Source organism: Serinus canaria, chromosome 3, assembly GCF_022539315.1.
Source record: "Serinus canaria isolate serCan28SL12 chromosome 3, serCan2020, whole genome shotgun sequence".
In the NCBI taxonomy this organism is placed as follows: Eukaryota; Metazoa; Chordata; class Aves; order Passeriformes; family Fringillidae; genus Serinus; species Serinus canaria.
The window spans coordinates 74,533,532-74,549,758 of record NC_066316.1 but is presented as its reverse complement, the minus strand read 5'-3'; the positions used below and the strand labels follow the sequence as shown (position 1 = coordinate 74,549,758).

Below are 16,227 nucleotides of genomic sequence, written 5' to 3'. Positions count from 1 at the left end.
AGGGAGCGGGGCTGGGGACCTCCTGTCCTTCAGAGGAACACGTCGCCCTTCCCGGGGGCAGGAAGAGGGAAGGGGGAGTGTGAATGCCCCGCGGGGGCAGCATCACGCCTGCTGTGGTCCCGGGGAGCTCCGGGGACACCCTGCGGAGGAAAGCTCGGGGAGGGGACAGCGCGGGGACGACGGCTCCGCTGCCGGGGAAGCGAAGGAGCTGAGGAATGGAGGGATGGACGGATGGATGAGGGATACCGGGTGGAGGGATGGAGGGGTGAGGGACGGATGGATGGGAGGATGCTGGATGCAGGGATGAGGGATGGAGGGAGAAGGGGTAGAAAAATGAGAAAATAAAGGCTGGGGGACGAAGGGATGGAAACGCCGAAGGACAGAGCGAGAGCCCGAGCTTCCCAGCTTCTCCCCCTGCGCTGCGCGCCCCCGCGCCGCTCCCGGTCCCCCCCTCCCCGCTCCGCCGCTGCGCGTGCCCGCGCCCGGGGCTGACTCTCCCTCGCATCCTCCTCCGGCGGCGGCGACGGCGGCAGCGCCGGGGATGGGCAGCGAGAGCGCGCCCAGGAGCAGCCCGGGCCCCGCCGCTCGCCCCTGCTCCCGCGCCCGCTGCTGCTCCTGCCCCGCAGCCCCCCGCGCACCGGGGGCAGCGCCGCCGCCGCGCCATCTGCAGCCTCCCCCTCGGACGGGTGAGTGACCGGGCCCGGCGCCCTCGCCCCGGAAAGCACCTGCCCTGCATCCCCCCCCGTTCCCGCTCCCGCGCCTCCCATCCCGGAGCGGCCCCGGGGATGAGTGCTGGGGGAGCGGGAGCCCCGGGGGAGGCTCCGCGCTCCCGCCCTGCCCCCGCCCAGCGGGAACGGAGGGTCCCGGCCCGGCCCGCGCCCGCTCCGCCCGGGCGGAAGGTCCGCGGGGCAGCCGGGATGTCCCCGCAGCTCCTCCGGGATGGGAGCAACGGGGCTCCCGCCCTGCTGCCCCTCCCGGGCGCCGTTGCCCGTTCCCACGGGGATCTCCCACAGGCTTACGCGGACACCCCGGCAGCGCCGCTCCCCAGCCGGGCCAGGAGACCCCCGAGCCCGCACCCCCGGGCGCCCGGGGCGGCTCGGAGAGGGGGCAGAGCCTTAACTTTTGCGAGGGACCATTTGGAGGTGGGGAGGGAGGACCCAGCTCAGCAGAATTGGCGGCTTCCCCGGAGTGGCCCGGCGGGAGGCGGCGGAGGGTCCCGGTCCCCCTCCCGGAGCCGCCGGGTGACGCCAAGCGCGGCCCTCCAGGGGCGGCTTCGGGCAGGGCTCAGAGCTCAAATGGACTTTTCTAACACTCCCTGCACCAGCATAATTAAATAAATAAAGTGACGGGGGGGTGGGGGTGCGGGGGGTGGAGGGGCTAGAAGTCTCTGCTTGCTCTTCTTTGGCTGCCCAGAACCGCGAGTGCAAACGACGGGATGCTGTCTCTGAAAAGGGTTTTCTGGTTTTTATGTGTCATGATGCACACGGCTGGTGGTAGCTAGTATAGTAACTATCTGTATCCCAATAGTTCCCTGTCGAAGGGTTGTTATGGCAGCAGCGGTCCCCGATTCTTTTTATTTTTTTTTATCTCTGGCACAGGGTAATGTTAAAGACCTGGAAACTGTCTAAATTAAAAAGAAAAAGAAAAAAGAAATAAAGGTTAAAAAAGATAAATAAAGCAGCCTCGTGCCTCTTTGCCAAATAGACAACAAGTACAAATATAAGATTCACACTCTATCTTCACTCCCTTCTCCAGAAGCTGGTGCTGTGATAACGCTAATGACTGGAGGAGGCTGGGGGAAAATGTCTTCCCCCCCACACCTAATTCCTGCTTTTTGCTAAATTTTGTTGGAATTTTAGCTTGATTGTGGCTTGCGCTTTTTCATGTGTTTCACTGATACTTTTTCATAGTGTTTTTTCTTACTTGCAGAGAATTTCTTAAGTCCTGCATTACAGTGGGTAAAGGGATTCAAGTGTTCTTACATACAAGTAAAGCACATCATTTGCAAAATCTTGTAATTCTGTAGATATTGCTTTTCTGTACAAGTCACAGGATGATAGTTTTCTCCTTGTAATGCAGAGAGGAATCTCTATGAGACTCATCTGAATGGTTTCAGCACATCTTACCTGCCACAGCTGGTAGCAGTCTGAAACAATAAGATTTAAAGGTTATTATGGAAGTAAGTTTCTCTATCACCTTTTCTGGTCAGCCTATTCTCAGTCAAAACACATATAGTTCTAAGGGAAACACTCTGATTCTGATTTCAGTTTAGTCAGGTTTTTTTTGGACACTGTTAAAACCCTGAAACCATTGACGAGGATGGATGTTAAAACTCATAAAATTGGAAGTGGACTGTACTACTTTGACATTTTTACTCTGCACTTTTGTAGATACCATTTGTTTTCTTCAACCAGAGTTTGCTTGGTTAGAGATTGAGCAGTAAATGATAAGGACAAAGGATTTTTGTTCCTGGTAGCTCCTGCATTTTTATATCCATCAGAATATTTGAAGAGTGATATTGATATTGCAGAATGAAATGTTATTGAATTGTGATATCTTGTTTCCAATTGTACATTTTGAAATGTTTGACTTATCAGTAGGAAGGCAACACAAACATGTAAATGTTTATTTAAGGATGAAAAAATGCTGTCCCAGGGTGATTCATGTGTAGAAACAGGCTAGATTCATGTTAAATAGGTGAACTAAATTAATGTAGTGTAAGTGATCCATAACTAATTTTCACTGCTAATCATGAAAACAGGCACTCCTATCTTTGAGTTGGAATTTAGAGATTCTGGAAGAGAGATGAAAAACAGCAAAATACATATATTTAATGACAGGCCCAACTCTTGAAAAAACATCAAGTATTTCTGAGGGAAGGCAAGCCCATTTTGTAGTGTAACTATCATCATGATTCTGATCCCAGCTAAATCAGTATGTGACTCTCCCCGGCACTGCTGTGAGCAGAATCAAAGAAACCCTGCTACCCATTTTTGGGGAATGGGGACCTGAAAGGATCATTTGTATTTTTCTCCATTTTCCTAGCTGGAAGGGTTTATTTTGTACCTCACAAGGAATATTCCACACTTTACCCTCCTAAACAGTAGTCAGGCCTACAGTTCTTACCTGGCCAGACAGCTCAGCTGAGATAACTCTTGTGAGAAAGAATAATACATGTTTTGCCAGGGGCAGCTTTATTGTGACCAAATGATAGTCATGTTTCCTGGAAAAAGGTTTGACTTTGAATGATATTGTCATATCTGATACCCCTAAAATTTTATTTTAGGGAGTGGGAATAACACATTTCTTAAAATGGCATTATTTGCTTTAAGGTTCTGACACGAAAGGATTAGATTAATTTAATCAAGATGGAGGGTAGATGTTTCTATCTTTAGTGATTAAAAATATCCTTAGTGATTTAAAAATAACCTTAAGTCGTAATGAAGAAAAGACAAATTTGGACACTCTGAAAAGGGTTACAAATAAAGTTATTTGATATAAATGAACCAACAGATTGCACTTATTTCACACTAGACAGTAGTAAAATGGAACAAGAAAGAAAGCTGGCAAAAACAAGACGTCATGGGAAAAGCACAGTATAAATCCTGAAAGAGTTGCAAAAATTGCCCAAGAGACTCCAGTGTTAACTGTTTGGCTCCCTTATGGGAGTCAAATGGAAAAAGCCCCATTGACTTCAGTAAACATTAATGGCATGAGTGCATGCTGAGAGGGGAGATGGGTAATTCAACTAAATACCACAAGAATTCAGAGTGATAGTTGCTGAAATCAGATTAGAAATGTATGGGCCTTCTTCAGTTAGAAGGAAGTCCTGACTTTGTTGAAAATGAATTGGAGGCTTGCTATCTATCTCTCAGGGCCAAAATGTCAACCTGAGAATAATGTTTCAAGTGACTTTTAAAAAAGGTGGCACATGACAGTTAATCTGCTTTTAATTTGTGTGATATTCTATGAAAATTATGTTGCCTTTACCAAGCTCAAGTTATTAATTAGTTATTGGTAACCATTTTCCCTTTCTTTTTACATTTTTTTAAATGTCAGTTTTTCAGAAATGGCAAGAAATACAAAACAGTCTTCCTGCAAGACTGCACTTATAAGCTGAATAATTCAAAGCCTGTACTGTCATAGTGCAATCAAATTTTTAATATGATGCTGTCAAATCATAAAAAAAGAAAATCAAATGTGACATCATAGAAGACAACATATATAGCTGACATGACATCCAAATGTTTTAATTTCCCCACGTTATATTTAGTGGTTAATGAAGACAGACTTTTCTTTCTTCCCTCTGAGGAAACTCCTAATACAAGATATTAAATGTTCATTAAAAAAACTACTTTATTTTCATAAAAACATATGCAAGTTTTATGAAGATAAAAGGAAAGGTGAGCATAAAGGGAATGCAATTGTTTAAGAGATAATGTAAAGCCTTCACTGGGAAACAGAACTGAGATTATTTGTGGATGATGAGAAAAAAAATATTGTCAGACAAATTTTCTATAATATGGTAGGTATAATCTGAATAAAGGACATTTTATTAACTGTTCCTAACCTCTGTCTAAAGAAAGAGACAAAGTCACCCTTACCCTCAAAAATTAATTTCTTTCTGCAAGAAACATTTTTCTGCTGTTTCTCTCCCTCAATTAAGTATAACTAATGCCAATTGACAATACAAAGTACCAGATTACCAGAAACGTAAAACGAAACTGTTTTCACCCAGCCTTTGTGGAGCACAGGAAGCAACAGTGCAGTGTGGTGACCTCAGAATGATCTGCCCTTTCAGCCTGCTTTCACCAGCCTCTTGACAAGGAGAAAATGTTGAGATCTTCCAGGTGGCTAAGGACCAATTTGCTCCAAGGGATCAATGTACTGAGGAAATTTATCTAGAAAGGGATTTTGGTTGATAACCTCAGCCCTGGTTGTGGCTCTTTGGGGACCCAACTGGATCCTGCAAGGAGCTCAGCATCAGTTCTTTCAGAAGTGCCAAGTGCCTGCTCAGGATCCTCCAAGAAATGGAGTGAAATACCAGTTCATTTCACACAGGCCACAAACCAGCTTTCAAATCTCTATGATTTTCCATCACTACTGCATGTTGGCTGTATTTGAATCAGTGAACTAGGGGTGAAAGGTTCCAAAAATGTGATTACCAGTCCCCCGAGACATTTAGTTCTTCAAGGAGAGCTTACTGGAAATACTTATTTGTATTTCAGAGACTGGGGTAGAGGGAGATGAATTAACTACACATAATTTTTTTTATTTTGTTTTAAAAAGTACTTTCACAGACTTTTTTTTTTTTTTTTGCTTGGTTTGGTTTGTTTTTTTTTAATTTGTAGAGAGACTGTAAATGCCAGATATTTGATTCTGGAATACATATATAATCTGTGAGGAAACAGCCTCATAAATTTGCATTTCTTCACCAAATAATGCTGCATTTTTGATCTGACAGTAGAAAATTATTTAACCATACACTCCCATACCTGGCTAAATTGAAACATTATAATACTAATGTTTGGATGTTTGGGTTTTTCTCCCCATATCTGCCACTAAAAGGTCAAATAAATACTGAAATATAAAACCCAGTGTAGAGTACATAGACATCTTTTATTTATCGTGGATCTTTATGTAAAATGGCTTCTTTTGTCTAATTTAAGCCTAGCACTCTTTTGGGGAAAAAATCAACTTAAAACTGTTGTAATTATTTTATGCTACAGTCCAAACCTACTATGTAAATAATGCTACTGAATTAAGGACAGCCACTAACACTGAAAATGAATATTACATTAATAATCCATCTGTTCAAAGGTCTCTTGTCTTTTCTACAGATGTTTTCTTCCTCTTAGTTTATCCAGGACAGCTACTACAGGAATTTCAAACTGAGAAAGTGTGTCAGAGCTGAAACTGCAGGAAAGCCTGTTTTCCCATTCCAGTGTTAGAACAGAGGTGAGAGGCAGGGATCCATCAGGTCTAAGCTTTGAAGGTCACCATGACATAAAACATATGCTTCCTTCAAAATTACTTTTCTCCTTGAGGCAATGAGTATAGGCTTTTCAAAACATGGAATATAGGGGTGGGGAAAGGAGCAATTTGTATTTGTCAAGAGCCTTTATTTTTAAAATCAGGCAGCATTAAATCCCTGTATATTCAAAGACTTTCTTTGAATGAGTCACCACATCTTGTGAAGTCAGGTACCCAGAGCAGTACCCAGGGCAGATTACTAACCAAGGACAGATGGACGCAGGTGGCAAGGAGACCATGCCAGACACCACAGGGTGAAGCAGGCTCACAAAGCAACAAAACCAGTTTTCTCTGTTTATCTGCATGACATTTCAAATTTCAAATCTCTCCTTTTGAAAATAAAAGGCACAAATTTAGAAGTCCTCAAAAAATGGTTTATTCACCAAAATGTTTTGGACAGAATAAAAGGTATTGTATGTGTGTTGCAATACACATACCAGCATATCAGAAACAGTTTGAATATTTCTTTTTTAAAATCTTCTTTTTTTTTTCCCTTTCCAACTAAACCCAGCAAAGTGATATTTCAATTTTGTGAAGCAAAATGAGTGGAACTCATATTCTGACAAGATAGGATTTCAGTAAATTTTCTTCCTTAAGCTAGGAAAGAAACACCTTCATTAAAATCAAAGTTGTGGTGAATGAAGGCATCAATCCTAAAATGGATGAGGATGCAGAGCACAGGGAGTGTCTATCCCAATAAATTAACTGATTGTGTATATCATGTTACTCGTGTGGCAAGTACTTTGAATTTATCAGAATTGAGCCTTTGTTGTTTGGCAAAGCAGTGAAAATCTTGCCTTAGAGGGAGAGGGTAGAACTTTCGGTAGAAATTGATCTGGAATTCTCCATTAAGATTATTTTTCAATGGAAATAGTTCATGCTTAGAAATTAGTGTGGGTCAGTAATGGAAGACCACTAATTTTTCTTGAAAAACAGAAAAACATAAAGTTTTGCGATTTAGAATTTGAAATGGTAAATATTTTACAGCCACTACTGCTGAGTGTTGCATTTAAATGGAATAAGAGGACACCAAACTACACTTAAAGCAATTAAATTATTGCATGTATGTTATGTTTGGAATAAAATTTATCAGCCAAGGCTCTCAACCTAGGCTATACTGATTTTATGATTTATTTAAGCTGACAATAGAAGATTTTCACAAGCTAGCTGCTTAAGACTGTTGTTCAGCAGCTCTAAATACCCATAGTTTAAAGGCCAATGTTTAAGCATAATGAAGTAAGATTGCTCTGACACAAATGCTAATTAGTTTCTTGCAACTACCAGACTTAAAAAAGAGTTTTTAAGCAACCTCATTTAGATGAATGGGAAAAGAAAATGCAGTAGTATCCAACAAATGGCTTTTGGGAACCTAACAAGCTTGCTAATTCTGGAACTGGCAATAATTAGGAGAATTTCCAGTGAGAAGGTTTGCCACAAACAATATTCACCTCAACCAGCCACACTGAGACAGCTGATGTCCTACATTCAGTATTAGGAATGGTATTAGAGTTGGAAGGTAGGAGCTCAGGGAAGGGACTGAGATTCACTGCTTGGATGGTCTCCATGGTTTCCCTACAGATGCTTACCAGCCACCCTTTCTGGGCAGCATGCCTGGTGAGCACAGGAAGGACCAGCTGCCTCCCCAGCAGAGCTTTCTGGGGAACACAGACAAAATTCCCAATTATTTGACCTCGCTGAGCCTCAGTACTGTATACATAGCTTCCTGACCTGCTGGACCTCCAGCACTGGCCTGCATGCCCACCTGCCACAAGCTGACAGTATTTGAGATTCAAACTAAAGAATGTTTAGGGAGAAAACTATGAAAAATTTTAAAACATCACTTAAAATATTTTGGCAGTTAAAATGCATATAGCCAGAGGTATGTTTCCTTAAGGCCCCATTGAGATGAAAAGTCTTCTTTCCACAGACATCCACAGAAGGCAAGAGCAAATAGATGAGAGCATCTGTATTTTTAAAGCAATCATAATGAAAAAAAAAATAAAAACAACAACAATGGCATCTGGTTTATAGAGCTTTCCAGACAATAGGCATTTTAGCCTTGCATGGCAAGTGGTACCAGTGTTCAATGGGAAGGAACTCCAAACTGCTTGCACTGGAGTGAAACACAGCAGCACTGCTATGAAACTCAAGGCTGAGAATTTTTATACAGTCCATAAAATCCAGCATGAGCTTGAAAATAATTTAATTTGATTCAATCAATGAAATAAATAGGAAGATGGCTGCTATGTGTGTGCACATGCAAACTACAGTATGAATGAATCAACTCAATTCAATAAAAGGACAGAAGTAGAGTCTGCTATCAATGAAGCGCTTGGCCATTTGAAAACATGATTTCATTTATGGAAATTTTACAGTTTAACCAGTTCTCCAAATGAAACAAAAACATAAATTGAATGTTTAAGAAGTGGAACTTTTTTTTCAGTCAGTAATTCTGCTTTAGGTCAACTTAATTGTAGATAAATTTAAATAATTGATTATGGTAAAACCAAACCAATTTGTTACTTCTTTAAAATGGAAAAAGCCACTGCAGTGGAAAGGTATTTCAGAAGAGAAACCTTACAAATATACCTCTTTCAAAATAATTTTTTCTTGAAATTTGCACAGTTTCAAGATTTTTTCTTTTTTTTTTTTTTTTTGGTGTAAAAATACCAAGCTGTCTTTCATTCTTCCCAGATAAATTTCATGCAGCTGTAGATCTACAGGAATTATATTATTTCCTACTAGAAGTTACTGAAAACCTGCAACTTTCTGTGTTAAGGAGTATAACAGCAGTAGTTTAATCTGATGAAGTGAATCACCATATCTTAACCATATAATTGGGTTTTATGTATGTGTGTGTGTGCTCATATGTATGCATATATATAATTCTTTAGTGTATATATACATATATACACATACATATATATATATATATATATATATATATATATATATACACACACACTTACAAAGGAACATGCATATATATAAAAGTATATATATGTACATACACACAAATATATACTTCTGTTCTTCCTGGTCCACAATAGCAGCTGATCTTCTCAGGCCCCCTGCCTGGATTAAATCCTCGTCCCTGAAACTCAGCAGTTTTGGGGTTTTTTGTTTCCCAATAAAGCAATCTGCTGTGGTGGATTTATGAAGGGATTGTTTTTTTCTTGTACTTTTTTGGATTGGGCTAATTTGTAGTTCTTTTTGCTCACATTACTATGCAGATACTTGTTCCTTTCACTGGGTTGTTATAGAGTAAATAATTTTGATGTTTGTGCCCTGTTTTTGTAAGTGCTTTAAACCATGTAATGGTTGTGGATTATCTATGGTTTTCAGGTAGGTGGAAAAAAATATCTCCAGAATTATCCCTCCCTGGAGGTCAGAGAAGCACAGGTACAAATGGAAGCCAAGGCTCTAAGTTCCCAATCCCCAGCTCCAGCCATGCCTCCTCATACAGTACAAAATTAGTTTATCACAGATTTTCCCCAAAATATGAACAGCAATTTAGGTGCCATGAAGGGGAGGTAATGCGTGATAATCATAGGCTATTTCACCAGCAATGAGTAAATGCTGGTATAGACTTGGGATGATAGTCTCTGATCAGTCTGGATAGCTGTCTACTGGTATGTATGCATATGAATGTACAAAACCCAATCCATATATATATATGATATGTATTTTTTTTTAACTTTCTGCAAACTATTGCTTCAAAATAACATTTTCCTCCTGATTCATTACCACCTGTTATTCTTTCTAGTTTGTTCCCTCTTAGTCATTACTTAACATTTCCTTAACTTCTGTGAAACTTTCTTCCTGCATTTTGTTCCTCGTGTTTGTTTTATTTCAGTTCTTAATTTCCATCTTGTCCTTTGTATCATTTCCCCAATGATTCCTTCTTACTTAATTATTTAAAATTTATTTTATTTGCCTTAGGGAAAAAAGAATAGGGGAAATTTGAAGCTTTCACTAACAACTACCTGTGATGAATGAGAGCAAAATCCACACAGAGACTTACAGCTCTGTAGAGGTTTTAATGCAGCATAAAATGTGACTTGGATGTTTTTATCTGAATTAGCAACTAATTCAGCGCAATAGGAGCAGGGCAAAGCATGAGGTATGGAGGTCCTTATATTTAAGCATGATCAATATGTTTTACCACAGACTAGATCCAGTTTGCTGTCTCAGACAAAATGTTATTACCCTGAAAGTAGTTTCAGGCTATTCCAAGGACTAATTAGTTCAGATCCTTTTGTCCCCACTGCAGGTTACAGTACATTTGGTACAGACTGTTAGCAGAGCTTCCAGTTTACTTTGCTTCAAGAGATATCTAATCCACGCCCACCATAGCTGCGTCCAAACCTAACCCATGGATGGAAATTGGGATTCACTGTAAGCCAACACCATGTCTCCCAGTCAGGTGGCAGTTTCCTAGGTTCCCAACAACAAACTCCACCACCTTGCCCTGAAATTGCACATTCCTAATTCAGTTCTTATCCTTGAAATTTTTATTTGTTCCTGTCCCTAGAAGAGCTCTAAGTCTTCTGAAAAGTGAACAAGTCTGAGAACTGTAAATATTTCATTGTTCTGGCTCATGGACCAAGTACTGCAATCAGTTACTCATTCCTTGGGCAGCTGTGCCAGGCACTAGGCTAAAGAGCCATTCACCACTACTGTGTGGGCAAATAAATATTTATTTCCCTCATTCTGGTCATGGTTCCTGCAGGTGTGGCCAATGTTTTCTCTCTGTACAGTCTCTGGGACTAGTAGGTTCCAATATCACAACTGCAGGAAGGAATCAGCAAAATTGAACTCAGACTGCCAATATTTTGGCTAGAAAATCAAATGACAATATCATTAGAAGAACATCAGCACATCTTTTATTTTAAAAGGGAGCTTGATTCCATTTCTTTTTCCTCTCCCTCCAGCTTTTAAAAATAAGTTTACTTGGCTAACAAAGTCTGAAGCCTGAACAGATAGATGCAACTCTTTTTAATCTTATACAGAGTGCTTGACTTCTGGCTGGGTAAAATTTAAAACAGACTTTGTGATTGACACTCTCCTCGGTAGCAAAGTTCCTTTTCAGTGCCAAGACATTACACAGCTCTCTGGGTTTCCCACTAGAGTGTGTACTGCTTACCTTCCTGAGGGATGCCCATACACCTCATAAACACTAAAATATGGATGCTCCATCCAGAATGGGGGCACGACATCAAAAGTGATGTAGTGGATCAGTCTGCTTTTAGCTCCCCAACACTTCTTTGAATGCAACCATCAGGCATTGCCATGTCTAACTGAAAGGTGCTTTCTTTATAAAGACTTTCTCTACCCTGAGCTAGGCTTCCTGCACAAAGCACAGGAGATTGAAGGCTAAGAGGGGCAACCAGAGAAATAATCAAGCAGAAGGAAGAATAGCTTCAAGAAAATATGGTAGGACAGTAATATACTTAAAACCTACACTTTTAAGGTATCTTCTTTCAGCACTGGGGAGGTCTCTGCTGTACCCTGAAAATAATTATATAAGACCAATCTGCCTTTTCTCCAAAATTATTAGAACAGGCTGCTAATTGCTGCTCAAATATCCAGTAATTAGAACACCTACCACTGAGGTGGATGACCTTTTAAACACATAAACACACTCCTGAGTTGAGAAAAAATTTCACTCATAGGCACTTTCAGGTCAGAAATGTGCCCTAGCTACTCACTGAATGGTTATTTTGGGATGAAGTTAGTGACTTTCTCCTCTTGAAACCTTGCCAATTTGGATAATTGATTAAATAGCTAATGGAGCAGGAACTTAAACCTGACCCCCTTTCTTCACAGAAGAGCAGACTAACATTGGTCTGTGGAGTGAATTGCTTGCTATTTGGCTGAATAAATATTTAAAAGCAAACCGGATAGTTCCAAGAGGGGAAAATTAAAAAGTTGTCTTGTCAAATAACAAATATTTTCTGGTTAATAGGAACCTCCTGGGAGGCAGACAATCTTAATTCTTAAACTCTCTGTAGATCAGATGAAGTGGGCTTGTCAGTTTCCCGAGAGGGAATTTAATTTTCTGCAGTTTCAGAAAATTATCTTTTTTTTTTTCCTCCCATGCACGTGACATCTGCTCTTGCAAGTGTGTTCTCAGAAAAGATAGTGGTTCTCTCTGCGGGGTTGGACTGTGAGACTGCTACCTCTTGAAAACAGGTTTGGGGTCCAAGAACCTTGTCAGGGTCAGGGCTTGAGGGAGCTGGTGCATGAGCACCATGAGCTGGGTCTGTGCTGCTGTTGTCTGGAGGATGGAAAGTGTTGGTGGTGTCTTAATGCTCAGCTTGGTATTGAGCAAAGCGGCTCCTGAATCCCTTGATGGAGCTGGTAGTCCATTTTAAGGCATTAAAAAGCAACACTTGAAAATACAGGATGGTACTAGTACTGGAAACATTTAGTAAATGTAACATTTTAGAGCAAGATCTCAGTATCCAGTTTGGGCAACTAAAGATCTCTCTCCTTTCATGCAGGAGATACAGTATAGTGAGTGATAGCATAGCTTTCCATTATTACTTCACCACTTTGTCTCTATTTATTGTCAGAAGGTATTCAAGTGGCAAAAGCATATAATAAGTTAATGTTCAAAGGAGTAGAAAAATGTTTTAGTTCAGGGAATTAGGCTTCAGATGAAACTTGATATCATTTCCCATAATAGTCCATTTTGACAGACTGTTTACTCACAAAGATCTTTACTTTACCAGTACTTTACCAGTTGCTCTTCCTATTGAAGATTTTTAAGTCTTCATGGTTCCTGTGTCCCAGAAATCATTTCTGGATTAACTTGATAGTTCAACTTAATCTAATATAGCTTTGACATTTTTATTTTACACTTTTCTGTAGCATGAAACTGATTTGCTGATGTCCTTAAAAATATAATTTATTGAAGTTCAGCTAGGCGTTCATAGTTCCTAATGCTCCTTGAGGAATTTTCAAATCATACGTATAATTCCAGAGAAAACTCTAATGTTTGTGGTAAATCTTCCCTAATATGGGAAATGGAAGAAAACAAACCCTTGAAATTTATTATACCCTGTTTAGAAGTAAACCTTTCTGAAGCAGGATTAAGTTGACAAGAGCATCAGAATTTCCTAAATATTTATTTTGTCAATGTCTGCAAAAATATCTGCAATCAGTTGGTGGTTGGCAGGCAGTAAGCTGCCTTCACCTATTAACATTTTACAACTTCCTCTAACCCAATGCAATGTGAATTCATGTAAAAAAAAAAGGGAAAAAAAGTATCTATGTAAGTTTTAACAGATTGGAAAATGTTATTTTTCTGATTACAATGTGTAGCTTCATTGCTACATGTACAATTCTTGGATAGACCAATTATGACTTGTGTTCTTCCTGGATTTACAGTCCAGTGACTAGAATATATCTATTCCACAGTATATTAATCTTTCAAATTATTCTTGGGTTTATGTCTCTCAGTGAGTTCTGCAAAGTCTGTCTTTTCTTTCTGAAGCACAGATATGCCAGAATGGTCATTGTTTCCTGCTAGAGTCAAATCCTCAGCTATGGATTGGGTGCACATTAATAAGTGTGGGAAAGCCAACTTTAAATATTTGCATTTCGAAATCTCTGAGTTTTCTTTAAAGTCTGTGAATTAAGATAGAGGTGTGCCTCTGACAGTTAAGTATTTAATTAATTTGAAAGACAGCCTAACCTTCCACGTGAAGGCACCTAAATTTTAGGTTTAAGTATTTTAATCACAGTATTTTTTCCTCCTTTTTGTTGCAAGTAATCTGCACCTTTCTTTCTTATCTTCTGTACCTTCCCATCTTTTTTAGCAGTATTCTATCACTCAGGGTCATGATCTTACTTGTAATGTTATATATAATTGACCCAAAGTTGTGAGCCTGGAGAGGTTCAAAATGCACTCATGAGTGGTTTTTCCCTTGGGTAACTTTAGCCACCAAGAAGTCAGCTAACCTTCAAGAGATCTGCAGTTAGGAGAGAGAAAGCCATCCCAAGAGAGCAATTCACTGTACTTTCTGGGCCTGACTCTTAGAGTCTCTCCCTCTATAAAGGAGAGAGTCTATACAGCACTACAGAGGGGCTTCAGTGACTACCATGGAGAATATATAGCATGGAGACTTCTTTTTAAAATATGATGGCATTATTTAAGATTATAAATTGTACTTCTGCAAGACTTTTCAGTTTCCTGTGTGGTTGATGTGGGTTATGTGTAGAGAGCAGGAAATGAGCCAGACAAGCTCGCTGTGCCTCCCCTGCAGCAGGGAAAGCAGAGGACTGTGGCACACAGATATTTGAGCTGCCAGCACAGAAGCCATTGTGGAGCAGCACAGCTGTGTTCATGCAGCACTGCACACTGTGTAAAGAAGCACTGCTGAAACCAGCCTAATTCACTCGCAGAATGCAAAAATTCATGCAAAATTCTTTAATAGCAAGCAGACTAGAAAAGTCCACATGTTTTGCAAGTTCCTTCCAGATTACCACATTCTTTCAGTTTCTAACCTGGTTTTGGACAGACCATCACAAACCGTCAGAAACATCTTAGATATATCTCATACAAGCCACTTCCTGCTACAGGGTACATTCTCTCCTGAGAAGCAATGCAACCATTCCTTCACCCTCCAATTTCTACATGCATGCACAGCATGTCAACCAGGAGAACATGATATTCAGTTCTGGAGGAGTAATTCAACCTAACTAAAATAAGGTAAAAGTCCTTTTGTTATCTTTTGTTAATGAATTCAAGCTTCATGCTAGTAGACCAGTTCATGTCATTAATTACTCATAAACCAAAAGGATGCACAACCTAAATTTCACAATAAATGCTCACAGTGCCCTTCCAAATAAAATTTTCTGAAGCTTTTCATGATATATCAATACTTTTTTAGAACTGCAAGACTATGGAGGATAAAACTGCTATTTTTCTGAAAGCCTGAGAAGCAAGTCTGGCTTTCTGTACAGTTATTGTCATTTTATCAGCTGAATAGATTTTATTTATATTAGACCCTGTAGTATTAGTGCTTCATAGGGTTTTGCAAGAGAAAGTATTTTGACTGGATAGAATCAAATCTGTGTTTGTTGAGAAAAATGTCTTTACATTGGAATAGACTGGTCTCTGTTTTGGTTTATTATTCTTTGTCACAAGTATAACTGTGTTGTTTCACCTAAAAGTATTTCTAGGTCTGGAAATGACAATGTGTGTGTAAAGAGATCCTAAACCAATAAAAACAGGGCCCAGCTAAATTTACAGCTGTCATTCTCAGCAGAGATGAGCTGGGAGCTGTCCTGCTCTGAGGGAATTGCTGGTGCCTCTCCCTAAGAACTGTCAGGACAGCATGAGCATGTGAACTTGCTCTACTTCCCTAAGCTGCCTTTGCACCAGGAGAAAAGCATGGAGATTACAGATTTGAGATCCAGCTCTGTCTTCTTGGAGCAGAAAGTTGACTTTAATTCTTTCACATACCCATTGGTTTCTTATTGACTTTGGATTTAAAAATAACGAGGCACACAAAATAATGAAACTAAAACTGGTTTAATAGCAGCAATATCTTTGCATTGACTCTACTCCTAAAAATTTACTGCATAGTTTTCCTACCACATATGGGCACATGAGAGGGCTGGTGATACTTAATCTCATTATTCTGTGATACATTCTATGATTTTTTTTTCTCTTAATGCTCCAACTTGGAAAATTATAGCACTGCATAAAAAATCTCAAATGCCATTAGACAGGAAAAAAATTTAAAAGAGAGAAAGCTAAAAATATATAAACAGTAATAGTACACTTTTGGTGCAAAATCCTTTCCAGCTGCTAAGCATATTATTGTATTCTCAGTTCTGTTAGCAAACAATTACTATATAGAGTGTTTAGGTTACACTAGATGTTTTAGCCTCAATGACAAAACCAATTATGAACATGTACTAATAAGAGAAATTGAACTTCTGGATCAGAGAAATTATAATTTTCAGGTGACAGGATGATGGTATGTAGATGGAAGTTAGGGTAATCATATCTGTAACCAGAGGATGATGAAGGATGATGTGTTTCCAAATCCTTACATTCTAAATATCATGGATGTTGACAATATCTTCAAAAGGCATCCCATAAGAAAAAACCCCAAACAAATGGAGCAAAACCAAAAAAAAGTAAAGAATATTTTAAAAGCATTATTGTGTCTTTCT

The 16,227-nt window shown here is 39.9% G+C and overlaps 1 protein-coding gene across 1 annotated transcript in view; it reads left to right on the top strand.

Moving 5' to 3' along the window:
* Positions 1-540: 540 nt before the first annotated feature.
* FUT9 (fucosyltransferase 9) overlaps positions 541-16,227 on the top strand; it is a 103,883-nt gene continuing 88,196 nt past the window's right edge. The window contains exon 1 of the mRNA XM_050972467.1: positions 541-686. Coding sequence (XP_050828424.1) covers positions 542-686 — 145 coding nt within the window. The 5' untranslated portion in view covers position 541. The remainder of the gene's footprint in view (positions 687-16,227) is intronic.